This window comes from Amphiura filiformis, unplaced genomic scaffold, assembly GCF_039555335.1.
Source record: "Amphiura filiformis unplaced genomic scaffold, Afil_fr2py scaffold_596, whole genome shotgun sequence".
Taxonomy (NCBI): Eukaryota; Metazoa; Echinodermata; class Ophiuroidea; order Amphilepidida; family Amphiuridae; genus Amphiura; species Amphiura filiformis.
This window is the reverse complement of record NW_027306060.1, coordinates 30,029-52,060: the sequence shown is the minus strand read 5'-3', so window position 1 is coordinate 52,060 and position 22,032 is coordinate 30,029. Positions and strand designations below refer to the sequence as shown.

General features: G+C 38.0%; 1 protein-coding gene across 1 annotated transcript; it reads left to right on the top strand.

Annotated features, from left to right (window-relative positions):
* Nucleotides 1-669: 669 nt before the first annotated feature.
* On the top strand, nucleotides 670-21,463 carry LOC140145731 (UDP-N-acetylglucosamine transferase subunit ALG14-like). Its single transcript, XM_072167412.1, has 5 exons — nucleotides 670-862; nucleotides 10,824-10,975; nucleotides 13,504-13,626; nucleotides 17,151-17,210; nucleotides 19,833-21,463. The coding sequence occupies exons 1-5, from the start codon at nucleotides 703-705 to the stop codon at nucleotides 20,001-20,003; spliced, it is 666 nt and encodes a 221-aa protein (XP_072023513.1). The 5' UTR covers nucleotides 670-702; the 3' UTR covers nucleotides 20,004-21,463.
* Nucleotides 21,464-22,032: the final 569 nt, after the last annotated feature.

Here is a 22,032-nt window from a genome sequence, read left to right as displayed (position 1 = left end):
AGAGTTGGAGTCTGAGTCATTAACATTAACAATCTGAGATCTGCAATTCAGATATGACTCATTCCCATTGGGCATTGTAAGGTGATTGTTTTATTTATTTTGTGGCCCTCGCCGGCCGGTGCGCAAAAATAACATTGACACGCACAAAACGCATCGTTCGCTGCAATGTCTGCAACGCAACAAACACCGAAAGCACGATCGCGAGTACGCACACATTGAAAGCAGGCGCTTAGTCAAGTCGAATCAGCTGACGACATAATGATAAAAACCTTAAATTTTAAGCTTACCTCTTCATTCAGCATGAACAGTAGTTTTAGTTTTGATTCTTCAGTGGCAGTGCTGAATTAAAAAATAATGAATAGCACGACACTCTGCAAAAAAATAATATGAAACAGATTTAACTCGCTTTTACCTTTATTTTACCGGTGAACTCCTCCTGAAGCTGCAGAAACATCACACCACTTTTGACCCCTGTTTTGCTTTTTGATCACGAACAGCAGAAGTGACAGCTGTCATAACCTTTGACCTTCTATCATTATATTTCTTGAAAATTCATATTATCAATACATTATTTTGACTTTATGCACAAGATTTATTTATCAAAAGAATTATAAATAGAAATGTCTCCTTTTAGTAGAAAATACAGCTGCTTATTTATGTTTTTAGAAATATAAAAGTAAACTATTTTGACCCGCACTCAAGATGGCGGCGCCCACAGAACTGATTTATGTATTTTTGGCCCTCGGAATAATCGTATTTTTGGCAGTTTCACGATTATTTTATGTATTCTTTAATCTAGGGAAGAATGGATCTTTTAAAGATCCACATAAGAAAATTAAAACACTCGTCATTGCAGGATCGGGTGAGTAAATTCGAAATTATAATGAGGCAAGTCATGTAATTTGTAAGCTTACGTATCATGACAATGTTAGGGACAGGCATAAAAATTTCAAATTAATTCTATTAACATGAATTGTTGTTTATTGGAAGAGAGAACTTCTCAGAAACAATTTGACACCAAAACCAATCTTCTACTGTATTGCTAAGTGAAGTTATGACGAAATTACTGTCGGAACATTGGGCCATTTTCTAGGTATGCTAGGTGAATTCAAATTTGCCATCAACAGGGTTCGCAGGTTTTTGCCGCAGGTGGAAAAAACCACGGTTTTAACCGCGGTTTTAACCACTTGGCAGAAACAGTTTTTGCCAGTTTTTGCCGGCAAAAATTACAAAAACTAAGAAAGTGATTTATAATTCAATTTTTTCATCTCAAAACAAATTATTAAGTTACAAAAATAAGTTCCAGAGTGTAACAAGGCCAGATTTTGTAATTATAGCAATATATTAAGAAATTAAAGGCATGCGTTTTCATTGCTCAAGTGCATTTAATCGAAATGTGGCATGTATCAAATTCAAAACTTTTTCATTTTAAAGACTGGATGAGACAAAAAATATGTTAAATGATTCGTTAAAATATGTGTGTTACTGTTTATGAGCTTTCTGTGTCACTTTTTTTAATATTTGAGTGACTATATGCGAGTTTTTGCCAGTTTTGCCATTTTTGCGGTTTAAACCAGGCAAAAACTGGCAAAAACAGTTTTTGCCAGGTTTTTGCCACTTTGCCGGCAAAAACCGAACCCTGGCCATCAAACTGCATCATTTTACATATCAAATTAAAGCCATTGAGTAAAAGAAAGCCAAAACTGAAAACATTTTTGTTATAGCACTTTCCGTAACAAAGTTTATACCTCTTGTCAAAGATTGACTTTCATCAAAAAGATTCAGCTAGCAAAATCCCCCAAAACGGCATTTAGGGGTGTTTCTAGATCTTAGTCTCATGGCGATAGCAGCTTTTTTTAATGGAACTGCTATCAAAATCCCTCTAAAATTCCATGTGCGACTTGATTATCACCATAAAAAATCATATATTTGGGTCAAGTGAAGTATAGAAAACATATTTATGTAGGTTTCCTTCACCAGCCTATTCTCGAAAAAAAATTCAAATTTCTATGTAAATATGCATTGTGTTTGGGCCCCGGTCACGGCGAATTTCGCTGACTAGCAAATGTGTTAACTACTTAAGGTTTACCTGGGATACCTACATTTTCTCTGATAAGACTTACCATAGGATAGTGCCGTACTATTACGCTGTGTTTTAGATTCGGCAAGGATGTCGGTATTTACATCTTCAGTTTTACACGTTATTTTCACCCTTTAAAGATTGTCTGAAATAGACTTTGTGAACATCCACCTATTTAAAACAACTTACTTCTCACTCTATTGCAATACTTCAGGTTTCTCGATGTGCACTGAAAAAAGTGAAATTTCTTGGCCCTTTCTTACAAGTCAGTTGGAGAGCTCAATCCCCACGTTGTTCTGTCAAAATTGATCATGGTTGACCCGGTATGACCTGTGTCATCTGCGAATGACATGGGTTATTCCATTGTTTCTTGAGGGAGAGTTTATAGATGGCGCTATTCACTGTTTAGATGAAATGGTCAGCATGTCCATCAATGTGATAGAAAACACCCCTATTTGAGAAATGGATGATCAATATGAGGTCAACACAATCAATTAACCTTTAGGGCCAGTCATTTTGCATTTCAAAATAAACAGGCAGGACACGACGAGATTGTGCTCAAGACGTGACTACAAATTGGTCTTTTTAACGAATGCAGAACGACTTTTTACGTCGATTGTACACCCAAACCTTCTATTGTATACAAGCAACAATTTGGAGTGCTTCATATATGCAGGTGAGACAAATTAAACTCAAAAGTGACATCAATAACACCATCCCCAAACGCAGTCGATTTTATAGAATGTATAATCGACTGATTATTCGGTCTAACCATATAGGAGTGCATGGGGGGACTTGATAATTTTTGTGCCCCCCTGTCAATTTTTTGTTTTCACTGTAATTTAATCTAATTTTTGTTGGATATTATGTATGTTATCATTTTCAACACATCTGTGAAATTTCGTATGAAAATTCAAATTTTAAGGTGGTAAAAAAGTGATTTTTGTGCTAATTTTTGTCAAATTTTGCCATTTTTCGGCCATTTTGGGCCCATTTTAGGCAAAAAAAATGATTTTTCCCAAGCGATAACAAAAAGTGCTTTCTCCCAGCAAATAAGTAAAGTGGAATTGTTATGTGAAAATGATGAAAGTTTTTGTCAAACCATGTTTCCCTTTTGTCAGAAGATGAATTTTGGGTCAAAATAGAATTTTTTCCCAAAAATGCCCCTTTTTTACACCAAAACAGTGATTTTCACCAAGGCATATCTCACAGAAAAAAATATTCAAAAGTGAAGTCAATGTTGCATTTTGCTTCCTAAAGCATTGAATCTGTTGTCAATGCAAACTAGAGCATCTGAAACAGATTAATTTTCATCATTTTCTCCAAAAATGGTGTTTTCAGCTCAGTGGCACAAAATGGGACAGATTTACATAGGGCTTTATTATCAAGTAAAATAAATAGCGCCCTCGCTCAGAGGTGCCTGTCCCTAACAATGTCATTGACATGATAATCATGTAGGTATGCCAGGCAAACCTTAGTTAACACATTTGCTAGTCAGCGAAATTCGCCTAGACCGGGGACCAAACACAATACATATTTACAGAAATTTCAATTTTTTTCAAGAACAGGTCGGTCAAGGAAACCTACATAAATATGTTTTCTATATACGGTACTATACTAGGCATGTACATAAAATTTTGAAATTTAATAAATTCATCTAAAATTGCTTTCATTAAACTTAAAAAATGAGGGGTCAATCATGTATGTTGGATTACTCCTCCTCATTCATGGACAAGAAAATGGCAGATGAGGTTCAACTCAGACAAGTGCCATGTGATGCAAGTCTCCCACCGTATCAACAACATCAGTTTTGATTACCACCTTGGCGAAGACGCTTTGACATCCATTGATGAACATCCTTACCTGGGATTGACCTTCACATCTAAGCTATCCTGGAAGACTCACATCTCAAACATCACCCTCAAAGCCAACCGGATGCTAGGACTCATCAAGAGGATGTGTACCAGCGAACTGAGAGTGTAACAGCATTACTCCAGAATCTACAATGGGCCTCACTTCAATCCAGAAGGGAATCAGCCATCAAGATCATGATGTACAAGATCAGTAACAATCTCATCGCCATTGACAAAGACCTGTACCTAAACCAGATGGTCAACACCAGACTCAGATCTTACCATCCAGCCAGATACCAACTTCTCACCACACACTCCACCAAAGACATCTACAAATTCTCCTTCATGCCAACAGCAGTACGGCTTTGGAATGCTCTCCCTCCAGACGTCATCATAGCTCCATCATTGGACGTCTTCAGGGCTGGTGTCTTTGCCAGCTAGCTCCGCGGAGGTAGTTTTTACTTGCACCTGTAAAATAGCTTCACATGCACTTAAGTTTTCACCTCAGCCTCACATCCAGAAGTGGACTTTGCTGAGTATCAGCGTAGATGTACAATGTAGATGTAGATATATGTAGGCCTATAATTGGCAAAAGTTATGAGGAAAAGTATGCTCGCCTGAATGTCCCAAATTGTGTGTCCCAGCATTACCAATGGCTTCCTACATGTATGTCTTTCACATGTGTGTATGTATTTTATGGCTAAATTTTTGAGCACGAAGGGCCATTTTACAAAAATGCGCTAATGTTTCATGAAATGTGGCTTCCATTACTTAATAGTACTAGCGGGATACCCGCGCTTCGCGCGGGTCCCCGCTAGATGAGTAAATGGGAGCGTTCATGGTTCACTATAACAGGAAGAATTATAATCCCGTTATCCCATGTCCCGTACCATAAACCATGTCCCGTACCATAAACCATGTAAACCACGTACCATAAACCATATAAACCATGTGTACGCAAGTTGACTATGCGCAACCTTGCGTTCGCGTCAAGTGGCGTGTACGCCAACTCGCTACCTGCGGCGCGATTTCCGCTAGACATGTGGACGCGTTGGTTGGCATAGCAGGTAATCAAATTTGCCCGAAAAACTCACATTTTTACTGATTTTGAGGTCAATTCTTGACCGTTTTCAACCAAATAAAGTTTAAACATGTTCCTGTATATTATTCTTCTTCTTCTTCCTTATAAGTGCCTCCCTCATATGTATGAGTATTGTCGCACTGCGTACAGACAAGCTGTACTTATTTTTACTCTGGAACCTAGAGTAGATGAGTGTATTTTGAAGTACAGTCAACATGACCGGGATGATCCCCTGCTCTTTTCGAATAGCCTGTGACGTTCTTTAACGTGCACACGGGGACTGCTCTATAATCCGAAGGTTCTATAATCCGAAGGTTCTTTAGTCCGAATGTTCGCTAGTCCGAACACGTGTTCATAGCATTCGTTAGTCCGAATTTTAAAAGAGGTTCTCTAGTCCGAAAAAAATTTGAAAAGAGGTTCTTTATTCCGACGATTCTTTATTTGAAGGTTCTATAGTCCGAATTTTAAAAGCGGTTCTCTAGTCCGAATATGAAAATAGTCTCTATAGTCCGAATTTAAAAAAGGGTTCTATAGTCCGAATATGAAAATAGTCTCTATAGTCCGAATTTTAAAAAGGGTTCTACAGTTCGAATATAGAAATAGGCTCTATAATCCGAATTCAAAAAAGGGTTCTCTAGTCCGAAATTGTAAAACGGTTCTATAGTCCGAAACGGATACCGTGTTCTTTAGTCCGAATCAGTAAAAAGGTTCTATAGTCCGAATATTTAAAACATTAACATATACTAAGCCCTCTGGCTAGATAATACTAAAGCAGAGTCTATGGCAAGCGGGATATGGCTACTGCTATTAAAAGGCGCACACCACCAAATCACGATGTAATGACGATGTAATGTAGATGGATTCCAGTAAAAACAAAAATCTTTTTAGAGATATTTTGGCCTTTCTGTGGAAAAAAGAGAGGCATATTATAGCTTAAATAAATATTTGAGATCTACACATGAACTTGGATCGCCCAACAAGTTGCATAACACAATTTTTTAATAAAGTAGGCCCTCGGATTGAAAAATGGCCAGAAACGGGTATTCAGGGTCTACCCTGAACGGGTCTAAAATAAAAAACGGATAAAAATGAAGAAAATATCACCAGAATAAAGGTGAACGTTAATGTAAGCTACGAAAAATATCCAGAGAAACCAACCATGTTAAACTTCAGCGGATTTATATTTAACAAGTGATGATTTGACACTGAAACAAATGATAAAAATAAAATTCGGACTATAGAACCCGTTTACCAATTCGACTAAAGAACACGGTATCCGTTTGGACTATAGAACCGTTTTGCAATTTCGGACTATAGAACCTTTTTTTTAAATTCGGACTATAGAGCCTATTTTCATATTCGGACTATAGAACCCTTTTTAAAATTCGGACTATAGGTCTAGCCTATTTTCATATTCGGACTAGAGAACCGCTTCTAAAATTCGGATTAAAGAACCTCTTTTATTATTCGGATTAGGGAACCTTTTTTGAAATTCGGACTATAGAACCTTCGAAATAAAGAACCGTCGGAATAAAGAACCTTCGTAATAAAGAACCGTCGGATTAAAGAACCTTCGGACTAAAGAACCGTCGGACTAAAGAACCTTCGGACTATAGAGCTTCCACCGTGCACACTACATTAATGTGAGAAAAAAATATGCATGTACACGGGACCGACAGCTTAAAGTGCCCTCCGAAGCACTAAGCAAGTAGAGTGAAGTGTCTTGCTCAAGGACACAAAGAGCCGGACCTGGGATTCGAACCCTTGACCCTTGGGTTCACAGTCCTATGCCTTAACCGCTAGGCCACGCTCTCCTCTGTCTCGATCTCCCGTGTGAATTTGGCGACATTTGGATCGAAACTGACAGAGCTTTTGCGTGGACACACCCACAAACATACAACATTCCCCTATTTATAGTAAGATTAAATATTATTCAAATGCAGATTTTTTTAAAATCATGCAGGTTGGAGTTTTGAGGGTCAAAATCCAAATTTTCGTCATTTTCATATTGGATTACACATTTAAGCCCGGTGGGTTCAGTCTTCACTGACGATGTACGCATGATGGTTCCGATTAGGGGTACTTTTCAAGAAATGTCTGCGGAATTTTCGAGGACAAAATTGTTTGAGATTGTCCAAATTAGGGGTGTTTTGGAGCAAAATTGTCCTTGAAATGAAAAATAGGGTGTATTTCTAGGACTTTCATCCGCGTTTTACCGCTACAGTTTTCATTTTTGTCTCGCCTGATAAGGCAGGAGACTATATAATCACTTTTCCGTGCGTATGTTGTATGTGTGTGTGGGGGTGTGTGTGTGACAAATTTGGTTAAAGTTTTGGTTAAAGTTTGCCTTCCGCCTATTTTCTCGGAGACTAGGAGTCGCACGTTCCTCAAACTTGGTGGGTGGGTGCATCTTGACCCGAGACAGAACCGGTTTGTATTGGTTAGTGGGTCAAGGTCACTGAGGTCACCTAGGGGTCATCTGAGGTCAAATTAGTAAAACTGTCGTATGGGCATGAAACTTGGTTGGTACAGTCGACATTTAAAGCCAAATTTTTGAAGGTCATTCCGAGGTCACCGGGGTCATCTGAGGTCAAATTAGTAAAAATTGTCGGATGGGCATGAAACTTGGTGGGTACAGTCAACATTTAAAGCCAAATTTTTGGAAGGTCATTCCGAGGTCACCTGGGGTCATCTGAGGTCAAATTAGTAAAAACTGTTGGATGGACATGAAACATGGTGGGTACAGTCAACATTTAAAGCCAAATTTTTGGAAGGTCATTTCGAGGTCACCAGGGGTCATCTGAGGTCAAATTAGTAAAAACTGTCGGATGGGCATGAAATTTGGTGGGTACAGTCAACATTTAAAGCCAAATTTTTGGAAGGTCATTTCGAGGTCACCAGGGGTCATCTGAGGTCAAATTAGTAAAAATTGTTGTATGGGCATGAAACTTGGCGGGTACAGTTAACATTTAAAGCCAAATTTTTGGAAGGTCATTTCGAGGTCACCAGAGGTCATCTGAGGTCAAATTAGTAAAAACTGTCGGATGGGCATGAAACGTGGTGGGTACAGTCAACATTTAAAGCCAAATTTTGGGAAGGTCATTTCGGGGTCACCAGGGTTCATCTGAGGTCAAATGAGTAAAAACTGTCGTATGGGCATGAAACTTGGTGGGTACAGTCAACATTTTAAGCCAAATTTTTGGAAGGTCATTTTGGGGTTTGAGGTCAAATTAGTAAAAACTGTCGTATGGGCATGAAACTTGGTGGGTACAGTCAACATTTAGAGCCAAATTTTTGGAAGGTCATTTCAGGGTCACCAGGGGTCAGCTGAGGTCAAATTAGTAAAAACTGTTGCATGGGCATGAAACTTGGTGGGTACAGTCACCATCAGCCAGATAATCGTGCCCAGCCGATAACCGCTAAATTCATTTACCTCTACCAAAAATATTTGCGGTCGCGAAAGCAGGCGAGACTCGTGGTTCGAGAACCGCCTTGTTTGTATTTTTTCTGTCCGTTTTTTAGTAGTTCCACACAAAATTGATAGGGTATTTTTCCGATAAAATTGTCCTCATTTCCCGTGAAATAGGGGGAAAATTCAAAAGCGTCCTTGAAATGGTAGAAATAGGAGTATTTATTTCTGAAAAATGTCCTTGATTCCTTGTGATAAGGGGGTGAAATGAAAATGCATCCTCAAAATGATAAAAATAGGGGAGGTATTTGGGGACAAATTTTCCTTGATTTCGCGCAAAATAAGGGGTAAAATTGCTGCAAATGTCCTCGATTCCCCCGTGAAATATGGGTCATTTTCAAATCCTGGAACGGTCATATGTCCTACCTTTAAATACAAACTGAACCCACTGGGGTAGCTACCGGTCCGTGATCGTGTGGTTGGCATGCGGGGGGTCAAAGGTTCGAATCCCGGGGCACACCGACATCGCCTGGCTAATAATTATTTGGTGCAGCAGAGACATTAAAATGAATACACGGGATCCATACCGTGAATTGCTATGCACGATTTTGATATCAGACGAAAATCTTCGGATACTGGGTTACAAAATGATGAATATCTCCCGTAAATGAATTTTTCTCAAGAAACCAGATGTGGTCTCATACACTTGAAAATACGTGTTGAACAGATATTATAGTCGTTAGCGTGCGCTTTGAAAATTGGCCGTGGCGCTTTGAAGTCAAAATTTGACCAAAACTCTCAATTTTATATTGCGTTGGTCCTATATGGACTACAGCGCGCAGCAGGCTATAGCGGCACTCACTCAAGTGGAGAGAGTATAACCATTGACCGCAATGTCAGATACAAGCTTGCTCACAGAGCGAAAATCAATTACCCGTCTATACAGTAGCCTTAGTCAAGTCACTTCGCTAATAATATGCATCTCATAACGTCCGAATAAAATGGTCATAGGTGGCTGTGGATTCAACCTACCATGGCGATTTCTACTATGAAGATATCGGGGCGATGTCACTGTGCGGGGGTGCCAAGTCAAAATTCTTCTTCTCCTGACTTTTTCGGATCTTCTTTGACTTCCGATCACTAAAAGCGGGGATTTGCTACTTTCTGACTTGGATTATATCAATTATAATGATGAATAAACAAAGAACATAACTTTACCATTACTTATGTATAAAATCAAACAAAGTTGTAAAATAATTAAATGCATGCTCCTTGTCAAAACGGGTTGATGTAGGTTGCGACCACTTGTTTTAAAATAAAGAAAATAATAGATATAATTTTAAAAATAATTAAAAGTCACCTCATCCCTTGTTTTCAACCATGAAACAGGAAACTAAGAATCAATTGTGAAGGGCCTTAATACTAGCTAAAACCGTTGGGGTTCGATAATGAACCCCACAAAACTTACCTTCAAATTAATTAAATACAGTAAAATTTTATTATTACTGGGTGAGAGTCGCCGAAATTCGCCGTGTTGGATAGGCTCCGATCACTCAGTGTGTAAATTGAACGGCGCTTACCAGTGATCACGGCAGTTGCGAAATTCAGACACGATTTACTTCCGTGTTCTGATTGTATGGAAAGTGCCATACGGTTGAGCAGTTTTGCCGTTTCTCTCTATCATATCATCCGCCGCCCGCCTGGTCGCAACTTTTTGAGTTGAACGTCGCCCTCTATAATAAGCAATGTGGACATGCCTATCATAGTCCATGTCGTTTTCAAGAAATGGCCCCTTGAAGTTTGGCCCGGACCCTTGGCATTCGCAAGTGTCATTGGTGATTTTTACCAACTTTGGTAGCTCATAACTTCTTGTTCTAAACAGATAGCTGTAAAGTTGCATTCTAGCTAACTTTACTTGTATGTCATATTTTCAGAATCTGGCCCTAATCTAAATTTCAGATATATCTGCTTTCCTTTTTTTATTAGCACCCAAAGTTGGTAATTTATTCAACCGTAAGTGTGATTTTGTCATTTTGGCGGTCCCCTGGTGCTGAAAATATGTGATCATATGACTCAAATGTCACATAATACATTGTCTATCCATAGGTACATCTGAGCCCAAAAGCTAGTTTGAGCTAATCAAACCATTAATGGAGGAATGGGCGGCATCGCCGGCATCTGAAGTTGGATTCGGGTGAAAATTTGCTGGAGCCCCCCCCCCCCTCTTTCTGACCAACGGTTGACCTTGTTGACATGATTTTCCTTCATTTTCCCTACCCCACAATTGCACATGTCCGGTCCAATCACACACACCGATACATAGCGAGTTTATGAAATTATATTGAATTAAACTTTAAAGCATTCACCATAAACTTTTTTTGTTTTCATCTTTTCATGCAGGTGGTCACACAACTGAAATGCTACGTTTGCTTAGTGCCATGTCTGATACCTACTCACCAAGACATTATGTTATTGCAAATACAGACAAAATGAGTGAAGATAAGATCAAGACAATGGAAGCAGAAAGACACAAACATTCCAAGGAGTTGCAGGTAAGCAAGGAGATGCATATTGACACAGTTAAAGAGGGGTACTACCACCCTGGCCAATTTTGAGCCTATTTTTGCATTTTTCTCAACAATTATAGCGCATTGGTGATAAGTAAGATATGTACATTATAGGGGCAAGGACTACAACTACTGCACTGAAAATTCAGCAACTCGAGGCAAGTAGTTATTGATTTATTGATCAAATATTGGTTTCCCTCATTTTTGACTGTAACTCCACAACTGTTATCTGTGCTGAAATAACATTTCCAGTGCAGTAGTTGTAGTTCTTGCCCCTATAATATACATATCTTACTTGTCACCAATGCGCTATAATTTTTGAGAAATATGCAAAAATAGGCACAAAATTGGACAGGGGTGTAGTACCTCCTTAACCCCATGAGAACTACCTGCCTATTGGCCAAAAAGAAGTTTTCATTATCAATTGGACCAATCAGCAACATTGCTAGAATAATTTCACCACACACAAAAATTTGGGTGAATTATTTGCATCTACATGTAGCTCCATTCTGATTGGTGATTAAAGTGAAGATATCTTGTAATTGACCAATCAGAGGCAGTGTTAGATTGACAGTGCTCATGGGGTTCAATCTCACAGAATCTTTAAAAGATATATCTTGTTGCATGTTTTTTGTGAAATGTAATTGCAATCGCATTCCAATGCATTTATTGTTTCCGTGCGCAGTGTTCACTTGTGAATGCGTATTGCGGTAATATTTCTCTTATTTAATTTTTGCATAATGCATATTGCATGGCTTTTTTGCTTTTTTGTTCTCGAAATTACTGTTGCATTTATGTTGCGCAATATGTATTGTGTGCATTGTTTGCTATTTTTCGTTTATTTTCTTGTATATTTCACAGTCAATTGCATTATGTTCGATCTTGCCTTTTTAGGCTCATGCTGTGCAATATCTTGCTTGTCTTTTTTACACTGGTTTTTAATATATTGGTTTGCTTGCTTATATTGAGGGGTTTCCTCGAACTTTTTGCATGTTTTAAAATTGTAAATTCAAATATTGTTCTCATATTTTTACAAATGTATGTGCTTTTAATACCATGTTTAGTAAAGCGCCTTGAGTTCTTTTTATGTACTTGCGCGATATAAGAAATAAATATTATTATTATTATTATTATTATTATATGGCATTTTGATTTTGATTCTGGAAACTCTTGAGGAGGATAAAATTTCAAAAGTCTTGTTCAAATACAATTGTCATGTCTGATTTTATGAGCATGGATTGTCTATAAGTTCTATATATAATGGTGCTCCCCCCCCCCTATTCTTGAAATTTGCACAAATAGGGCCTACCACTATTTAATTTTGGTTATAATGAAGTTGAATATCGGTCTGAAGTAGATTTCAAGTGATTTTGTGCTGAAATGCGCAAAATTTTTAACTTTCATCACTTGGAGGGGGCACAAAATCCATGCTGAATTGGCCAATTCAGTGCCGCCCGAATTGGTCAATTTGCTGCCCCCCCCCCCTTTGATCAAGGTATATGGACTATATCAGTGGCGTAGCCAGGATTTTGAAACCGAGGGGGCACAACTTGTAAATGTACCGACGGAAATATTTTTTACCGACGGAAGTTGTGATTTGTTGACCCAAAATTTTTTTGCATGGTTTGAAAAAGTGAAGAGCAAAAAAAAAAAAAAGGATAATAGGCGCTACTAACATAAAACACATAATTTTTATGTATAATTCACAATTTTTCATCATTTTTTTACATTTCTACCCTTTTTTCTGTCACCCTGGGTGAAAAATAGTCTATTGTTAACCCAATTTTTTTTTTACCAACGCCTTCCTTCTACCGACGGCCTTACATGAACCGACGGCCATGCCGGCGGGGGCACCGCCAGGTGCCCCCCAAGCCCCCCACTGGCTCGCCACTTAGAGGTTTATAACTGCGCGATCGGTTATTTGGAGGCATTGTGAAAAATCTAAACATTTTGCCTTTGGAACCGAGGAATTCCGAGGTCCAAAGCAAAATGTTTAGATTTTCACAATGCCTGACTATATAACCGATGCAAAGTTAATAACCTCATTCATAACCGTCACTTTGATCTTTTAACTTTACAAAATAACACAAAATTTTCCTCAAAAGTTTGTAAAAATAAACAATTTATACATCTTCTCTTTCCCAAAATCGATCATGCTAAAACAAGACGACCAATAACAAAAGTGCTTATCAGAATCTGTGCAAATATGGTAGCGCCGCAATCCAAATCTGACGGCAGCCAGCGCAGCAAGCAGTTCGTTGGACGCTGTCACGGCGCACGAGAAGTCAATTGTGTGCGACATTGGAACAATTACGCATTTTGCGGTCAATTGTGAGATATTAATGACCTCGATTTGCGTTCGCGTTTTCACAAATAATAAAATATGATTGGATCGCACGCATCGCGTTTATTAATGAGGTTATGAATGGACTATATAAACCTTTACATATTTGATGTTAAAGGCTTTGAGCAAAGCTTTTTGAATGACTTTCGTGTACTCTTGTATTTTTCAGTTTCAAATCATAAGAATCCCCAGAAGTCGAGAAGTGAGACAATCATACATGACCAGCATAGTGTCAACATTATATGCAACATTCTATGCATTCCCAATAGTTTTTAAAGCTGCACCAGATTTAGTAAGTATACCGTCATTTCATATATGTGATGCGATCAAGCAAAATAAGTCGGAACCCGGAAATATTAAATTTTCAGTTTCTTTTAGGATAGTAAAAAACATTTACAAAGCCGCATTTTGCAGAAAACCCCATCGAAATTGAACAACCAGTCCCAAAGATTTGAGCAACTAAAGAGTTTCCAATACAAAAGAAAACAAAAGGAAATATTTCCTTTGTTTGGCTATATCTCAAAATCAATATTTCCGAGTTTGAACTGATTTTGCTTGATCGCATCACATATGACACTTCATAGTAACTCAAGTGTGTCTTGTCTCAAATTGAGAGTTATAGCATGTTGGATTTTGCAGTGGCAAATTCGATTTGCGCACAGTAGAAGGGCAATTTGTCTGTATATTGGTGGCACAAATACACTGCATGATTTGAATCTGCCACTGCAAAATCCAACATGGTGTTACTCTTAGCTTGTGACGAGACAGACTATACTCAGTTTTAAATTGTGATAAATTAAATCATGTCAACCAGAAAAAAACTCACTTTTGTTTAGATGTTATCACCGACGTTGCGGCCAAAACCTTTGGCCTTCAGCTGGGTGGATGATTTTGGGTCATCCGAGGTCAATTGATGAGGACCAGTACTTATTCTTTCCATATACCATCAAGTTATGGAATGATCTTCCTCCCCTCGTTGCAGCTCCGTTCGTAGAAGCATTTCGGCACGGACTTGCTAGCATCCAGCTTCCATAAGTGCTGATGCTATTTTTACTCGCACGAAGCACTGTATATAATAAACTTTCTTCACGTTCATCACTAGCACTTTTTTTCGCCTCGCCATGTTAATATTCAAGGTGCAGCAATACTCAATTCTGAGGGATGCACTGTATCTAATGAAGATGAAGATGAAGGAAGTTGCTTGATGACCCGATCCCAACCATGTGACAGATTCACTCTAATGCCTCACTCCTGTTGAGGGACGGTTGTTCGGCTAAGGGCTGCATTAGTGATGTAGTTTACGGTGTCATGTGCACTGAAGATAAGGAGTGCCAAGAACTTTACATTGGCAAAACGGGCAACCCCTGCAGAGTCGCATGTCCCAACATACATGTAGATGCACCAGTTCAAGAGGCAACAATTCAGTGGTCTACCAACATCTTGAGGGCAGCGGTCACAGTTTTGATATTGACGACGTTGTCATCTTGGACTGTGAACCTGGGTGGATTGAATGGGGAATCAAAGAAGCAATGTGGGTACGAGCCGAACAACAGTCCCTCAACAGGAGCGGGTGTGTTAGAGTGAACCTGTCATTTGGTTGGGTTTGGGTCATCAAGCAACTTCCTCATTGATTGACCTCGGATGACCCTAAATCAACCACCCAGCTGAAGGCCAAAGGTTTTGGCCGCAACATCGGTGATAACATCTAACCAAAAGTGAGTATTTTCTGGTTGACATGATTAAATTTGTCACAATTTGGAACTTTTCCCAGACTGAAAGTATATACAGTGACACAGTGTTATACTTAGTTTTGTTAGCCGCCATTGTTCATAAGCCATTCAATAAAACAAAAATACTTTTTGTAATGTATTGGAAGATGGCTTCTTCAATTTTGTAGGCTATATTCATCCAAATTAAAAGTGACACTTGATGAGATCAGGGTTGCCAAAATATTTCAGCACAAATCGGGGGTCAAATAATTGAAGTCGCACAATTTTTCTCTTAACCATTGGTTTCTATGGGACAGAAAATTGTCAAAAGTGGCGGGAAAATCTTCAAAAGTCGCCCAATTGGGTTACCTAATCGCAGGTTAGGCAATCCTGGATGAGATTGTCAATGGGATATCATGTGGTTTTGAAAGATACATGTACATTGTATATGTACAGTGAACACCCTACATGTATGGCATGGTTTCTATTGATCTGTGCATGTATGAACTCACACTTTCTGTTTTTCTGTGCTGTACATCACCCCCCCATGGACCTGCATGGCTGGAAAGTAAATAATTACATGATTATGCATAAACTACCAGCAATTGTTTTCAAATTAACTGTCACTATGATTGATTCCATAATACATTGGTGGACCTTGATCATTGTCCGAAATGGGTAACGGAATTAAGTATCATTGATCTCTTCCTAACTGCATATTATGGAATCAGTGAGCCAGTCAGTTGAAAAATAATACCTGCATAAAAATAAAGGTATAGGCCTACTCCAAAAAGTTGTGGAGCATATTTAGCTATGTCATTCCTGACCCATTGGGCCTATTCCAATTGAAATCCATACGCACTTTGTGGAAGACATAACCTTAATCTCTCACACAGGGAGTGTAGATTGCATGAAGTCACCCATTCAAGCAACCCAATTTGAAAGTCATACTCCTGGTGGAAGATATAGGCAAGGGGGTGACACTAAACTCACGGTTGTTCTATTAAACACGCAAAGCAATGACAAATCCCGCTGGTTTGCTTGGTAGAAAATGAGTCCAGTTATTGATCGGTTATGAATATTCATGTTCGACCCCTTGATCATGTTAATTACGGTTGACAAATAAAGCCGCTATGAGAGCTGAGACCACTGACCTCTGCACCCGTAATGGCGGACTATTTCCATTAGACACCAGAGATACATGTATGTTTTTTATTGAAAGTCTGCTAATTTGAGAAGAGAATGACTTTTTACAATAGCAATGTCGAAATTAGGACTTGCTGTCAATAATGCGATGGAAATTCGAGATGGTATGAAATACAAGTAGTATTTCAAGTCAAAATCTTTTACACCACATTTGACCGATCAGAAATGAAGACCACTTCATCCCTTATTCATAGGTCTATCACCAAACGCCATTGTGGAAATTACGTAACCAATGTCCTTGAACATTTTAAGATCTACGGTTGTTTTGACATAATATAATGACATTGTGATACGCGATTATATATCTTTGGGAATTAACATTTCTTTTCAAAAGCAGACCAATGGTGTTTGCTTGAAATGAATCTGATATAATTCAATATTAAAGGGAATTGAATTCTACATGCAGCCAGGGACGGCCACGCTGGCACCATCTATAGCTTCAAGCTGCTTCAGTCGGCGGAGCTTTGTACTACAGACCACAATAAAAAGGCACTGAAATGGCACATTTTATAAACTTAATACATTTAATATCACCCCCATTGTTGTATAAAGAAATCGTGTACAAAATATACCAGCTTATACCTATATACAGAACGGTGATTTATGCATTAATTAAACATGCCTGTACATTTCCACTGGTTCGAACAGGCGCTGTCTGCATGCCATGACTAGCGCCATCTATACGAGCTGAGGCCAAATTTAAATAACAATACGCTATTTAAATAACAGTGCAGCTCATGCTAATGAGATAGTGCCTTTTCCTACCAATTATTCCATGATATAGGTCATGTCTTCCATAAGGGGTGTATGGATTTCAACTGGAATAGCCCATTTGGAGTTGACAGTTGTCCAACTGCTAGCCATTCAGTCACTGTGACTCTTTGTTTCATTTTCCATGTAGGTGTTATGCAATGGTCCTGGTACATGTATACCACTGTGTGCTGCAGCATTTATAATGAGGGTAAGTTTGTGTGTTTGTCGTACTCAGGTTTTATTTTAGTAGTATAAACAGCTACACACTTTTTCTTCTTGGCGTCAACATATTGTAGCAGCTGCGTCGTATGCACATCTATTGTGTCATTAAACATGAAATGTACTGCATAAATTATCTCATTTTCAGCCTTCAGGTGTAAGGATGACCCCTTTTTGTGTGTGAAAATTGGTTTTATTGATTTTATTTACAAGGTTCTAAAACAAATCCGATAAAATACATGATGTTGACATACCTCAATGACGTTTCGTGCTGTATCACAGCACTTTCTCAAATTGAATGACCAGCTTTGACCTTTCTCGTCTGTTGCTTCCTGTTGGTAGCTGACTATTGGTAACCAAGGAGGAAGACAGAGAACTTGAGGAAAGAAGCTCTTTCGCGTTGTGGTTACCCTGAGCGGGCGTTCAAATCTGTTCTGAAACCCAGCGAGCCAAAAGCTAAAGATCAATCACAAATCAAAAGCCAGGGCTTTGTGTGTCTCTCGTATAAGCAGGGCCTCTGGGAAAAGACCAAGAAGTATTAAAGAAGCACAGCTATCAGGCTAACTTGAAACCACACAAAACGCTCATAAATCAAGTTGTTCACCCCAAAGATAAACGGGATGTCAAAACTACTGCAGATTGTGTGTCCAAAATCCCCTGCTTAGGCTGCCCAAAATCATACATCGGTGAAACTTCAAGACTCTTTGGCACGAGAATGAAAGTGCATAAATCTGAATTGGATGTAGCTTCGGAAAAACCTTACACCGGGGCTAGGGTGCATCAGATGCCCCTCATGTCAATGGATTCATCTGTCCCTAGTCTTAAAATGTTCCTATTGTCACAAAACTAACATGTGCCAAGTTTGAATTAATTCGGAGGTCGTCCTGGGGGGCCACCGAGAGCCTAAAGTTACAATGTGTGTTCCTATGTAGTAAAGTTCGTTGACCCCTGTACAATTCCAATTAGAAGCCGATCGAACAATTTAAAGTAGCTGCCATATCAAAACCGTTAGGACTTAGAAGCTCAAATCTTTTGCGCTTATAGTACTGATAATCATCTTCGAATCGGTGATAAAAATTAATCACCAACAAAATGAGCATGTGTGGAATTGGCACAAGCGCCCTCGATACAAAATTTCAGTGAAATAGGCATTTTGTGGTAATTTTTACCTCAAATTTTACAAATGTTGATGTCCTGGTTGTCATTACACTTTTACAAAGCAGATTTTCTGAACTTTAGATCAATATATAATACATATTAACAACTTTCAGTGTGAAATAAAGTATTATAGCACTTGGTTAAGACAGAAATTATAGATTTTCCCAAGAATATGGACTGTGGGGCGCTTTTGACAATAAAACACACAGTCATTTCTTTGGAGATGGATTTTCATCACAGATTCAAAGATGATTATCAGGACGCTTAGCTCCCAAGATTTGAGCTTCTAAATCCAAACGGTTTTGATATGGCAGTTACTTTAAATTGTTCGATCGGCTTTTAATTGGAATTGTACAGGGGTCACAAACTTTACTACATAGGAACACACATTGTAACTTTAGGCTCTCGGTGGCCCCCCAGGACGACCTCCGAATTAATTCAAACTTCGCACATGTTAGTTTTGTGACAATAGGAACATTTTAAGACTAGGGACAGATGAATCCATTGACATGAGGGGCATCTGATGCACCCTAACCGGGGCCCAACAAAAAACATCAGTTGAAAGGGCCCCAAGAAATCTGCTCTCACAGACCATGTCGCTGAGGACAATCATGTGATCGGATGGGACGAAGCAAAAATAAAAGACATTGAAACCAACAGGAAAAGAAGACACATAAAGGAATCAATGTGGCTAAGAAAGAGGGGGCAGGCTAATACACTCAACAGGGATTGTGGCGATTACTTCCTTCCACACATATATGACCTGTTACTAATGCCAATACCAATGCGCCATCTAGGTCAGCTACCAATAGGAAGCAACAGACGAGAAAGGTCAAAGCTGATCATTCAATTTGAGAAAGTGCTGCATGTGTTACAGCACAAAACGTCATTGAGGTATGTCAACATCACCTATTTTATCGGATTTGTTTTAGAACCTTGTAAATAATTTCAATCTGACAATCCTGATGAATCTATTTGCGGATTTGGTAGATGCTTTTTCAAAATGTTGTCAAATTTGTTGCAAATTAGCTCAATTTTGTGAATCTTGAGTCAAAATGTCCAAAACCATACAAAGAATTTGAATGCATTTTACAAATTTGTGTTAAATTTGGCCCAAAATCTGGGCCTCAGTTTTATGCCAGTCAGAAGGAAGCTTATTTTGATTGCATGCTGGTCATGCAGCAAATACTAGTGGCGGTGACAGCTAACTGGCGTAACTACGACCTCCACATCTATTCTTTACAGTAGCTGGCAACTCGACGACATTCATGGGTATCATCACTGCAGCTAACAAATTCATTTCAAATTTGAACTTTTTAAATTCAAAAATTCTCATGTTTTGATAATAAGAAATTGCTCTAATACACTATACAGCATCACTCATAAGTTACTATTGATAAAACCATACTAACAGTATATTTTTTCTTTCCATATACTTTTTTATTCATTTCAGTTTTTAGGCATCAAACCTGTGATACAAGTCTACGTTGAGAGTATATGCAGAGTGGAGAACCTCTCGGTGTCTGGTCTTATTATGTACTACTTTGCTGACCATTTACTCGTTCAGTGGCCGCAACTCAAGGACAAATATCCCAAGTCTTTATATCTAGGAAGAGTTGTTTGACCTCTTTTGTTCCTCTAGATAGTTGTGTGATACAATCCCAGGGGGTGTTATACAGGGACATGCTGCTGAAATGAGTCTTGTTTTAATTAGCATTTTAATTAGGCCTGCTGGTATCAGGAAGAACCCTTCTTTGTGTGAGAATTGGTATACATGTAATAGATGGGTCATTTTTGTTCAAAATGTGCTCAAATTTATCGAGAAATTGGCACAAGTTCATAAATATTGAGCTAATTTATTTTTTATTACAAAAATTGTCAAATTATTGTCAAAATCTAAGCCTTGTATATAGAAATTGGTCCCATTTTTTTTTTAAATTGGTATAAATATGGGTCCATTTCCAGAATCTGAGCAGCATGTCCCTACCAAACCAAACTTGAGTACCTCGCAGGGGTAAATCTGATCCATCATGATAAAAGAAGGCAATTTTGATCAAATGATTTAAAAAAAATTAACTGGATTAAAGAGTGCTTTTCCAAAATTCATTCAGTCCCCCATGTTACTCATTTACTTATGTAAATAAGAATATGAGATATATAAAACAAATATTGTAAATGTACATTCAACTTGGCAAAGTCTTGTTGAATGGAACAGTCCATATTTCACCTCATGAAAATATTCTTACCATATACTCATAAACATTGAATATTTGTATACTACAGTCCACAAAAGAATTTAGGTACCATTTATGCTCACCCCTAAACAAAGACAGATATGAAATTGTTCAAGAAATAAAGTCACTATGATCCCAAAACCCAAGGAAGATTGAAGTTGCAGTTTGCACCATATCATGCCCTATTGATTTGTACGCAAAGCATTGTCAAACAAGAGAACTAGCACTGTACTTTCCATTGATTAGCACTTTAAAACTAGCACTGTGCTTTCATTGATTACAATATAATAGTGCAACTTTTGATTTGTTCCTTCCATTCAGCAAATGAGGTGTATAAAATCAGAGCTAAAGGGTACATGTACATGTATTGGCTGCTTGTTTTAATTTTGACATATTTGTCTTTGTTTAGGATATACAGGGGTGAACATAAGTGGTACCTCTTCTTTTGAGCACTGTATTCCTCACCTTGGGGAGTCAGTGCCACCTTAGAACATCAGACCAATTTATCTCTTGAGAAAATATTGGCTGCAGTTTAATAAAATTTGACTTATTATTAATAAATGAGAAACTTTATTGTGGTGAGCTGAGGGATTTTTGGAAGATCGGTCCACAAATTTGCTTTTTGTAAAGCATTCTATAAAATCTATTTCTTCATTTTTTTAATGTTTTTTTATTCAGGGGATCACATTGTAACTTATATCACATATATAACCAGCTCCAACAAAATCCGGAACAAGTCGCCAGGCATGTTTTTGAGTAGGCCTTTAAGGGATCTAAAATGAGCGTTTATTGCATTTCGACAGTATTTTTTGTAGGACATGAGAGCACCTCAGACCTATCGAATTGCATTCTGAATACTGAAGCATGTCTTTCTGATATCAAATAATTTTCATTTTTGACAATCACATTATAATACAAATTTTATGACAAATTATAAAAATTTGATATTTTTCAAATTTTTGATATATAACACTAGTCACTAACAGTCCTCGAAGTAAATTATATAAATCTAATGATATATTCTTAAAGTGTATGTAGCAGGGAGGAAAAGCCGACGGTCAATTGAAAATTTTGACCTTTCATATTGAAGATATGGATTTTTTTCCAAAAAGACCTATTTTTTTTTGGTGTTTTGGGAAAAAAATCCATATCTTCAATATGAAAGGTCAAAATTTTCAATTGATCGTCGGCTTTTCATCCCACCTACATACACTTTAAGTATAAATCATCAGATTTATAAAGTTTACTTCAAGTACTGTTAAATATCAAAAATATCAATTTTAATGATTTGCCATAAAATGTGTATTAAATTGCGAATTTCAAAAATCAAAATTATTTGATATCAGAATGACATTCTTCAGTATTCAGAATGCAATTCGATATGTCTGATGTGCTCTGATGTCCCAAAATAAATACTGT

What these genes read in the sequence shown, in the direction of transcription:
- LOC140145731 (XM_072167412.1), top strand. Translation starts at nt 703, where the DNA reads ATGGCGGCGCCCACAGAACTGATTTATGTATTTTTGGCCCTCGGAATA. An exon ending in TTAAAGCTGCACCAGATTTA is followed by an intron (nt 13,627 to 17,150) that starts GTAAGTATACCG and finishes TTTTCCATGTAG; the next exon opens with GTGTTATGCAATGGTCCTGG. An exon ending in CTGCAGCATTTATAATGAGG is followed by an intron (nt 17,211 to 19,832) that starts GTAAGTTTGTGT and finishes TATTCATTTCAG; the next exon opens with TTTTTAGGCATCAAACCTGT.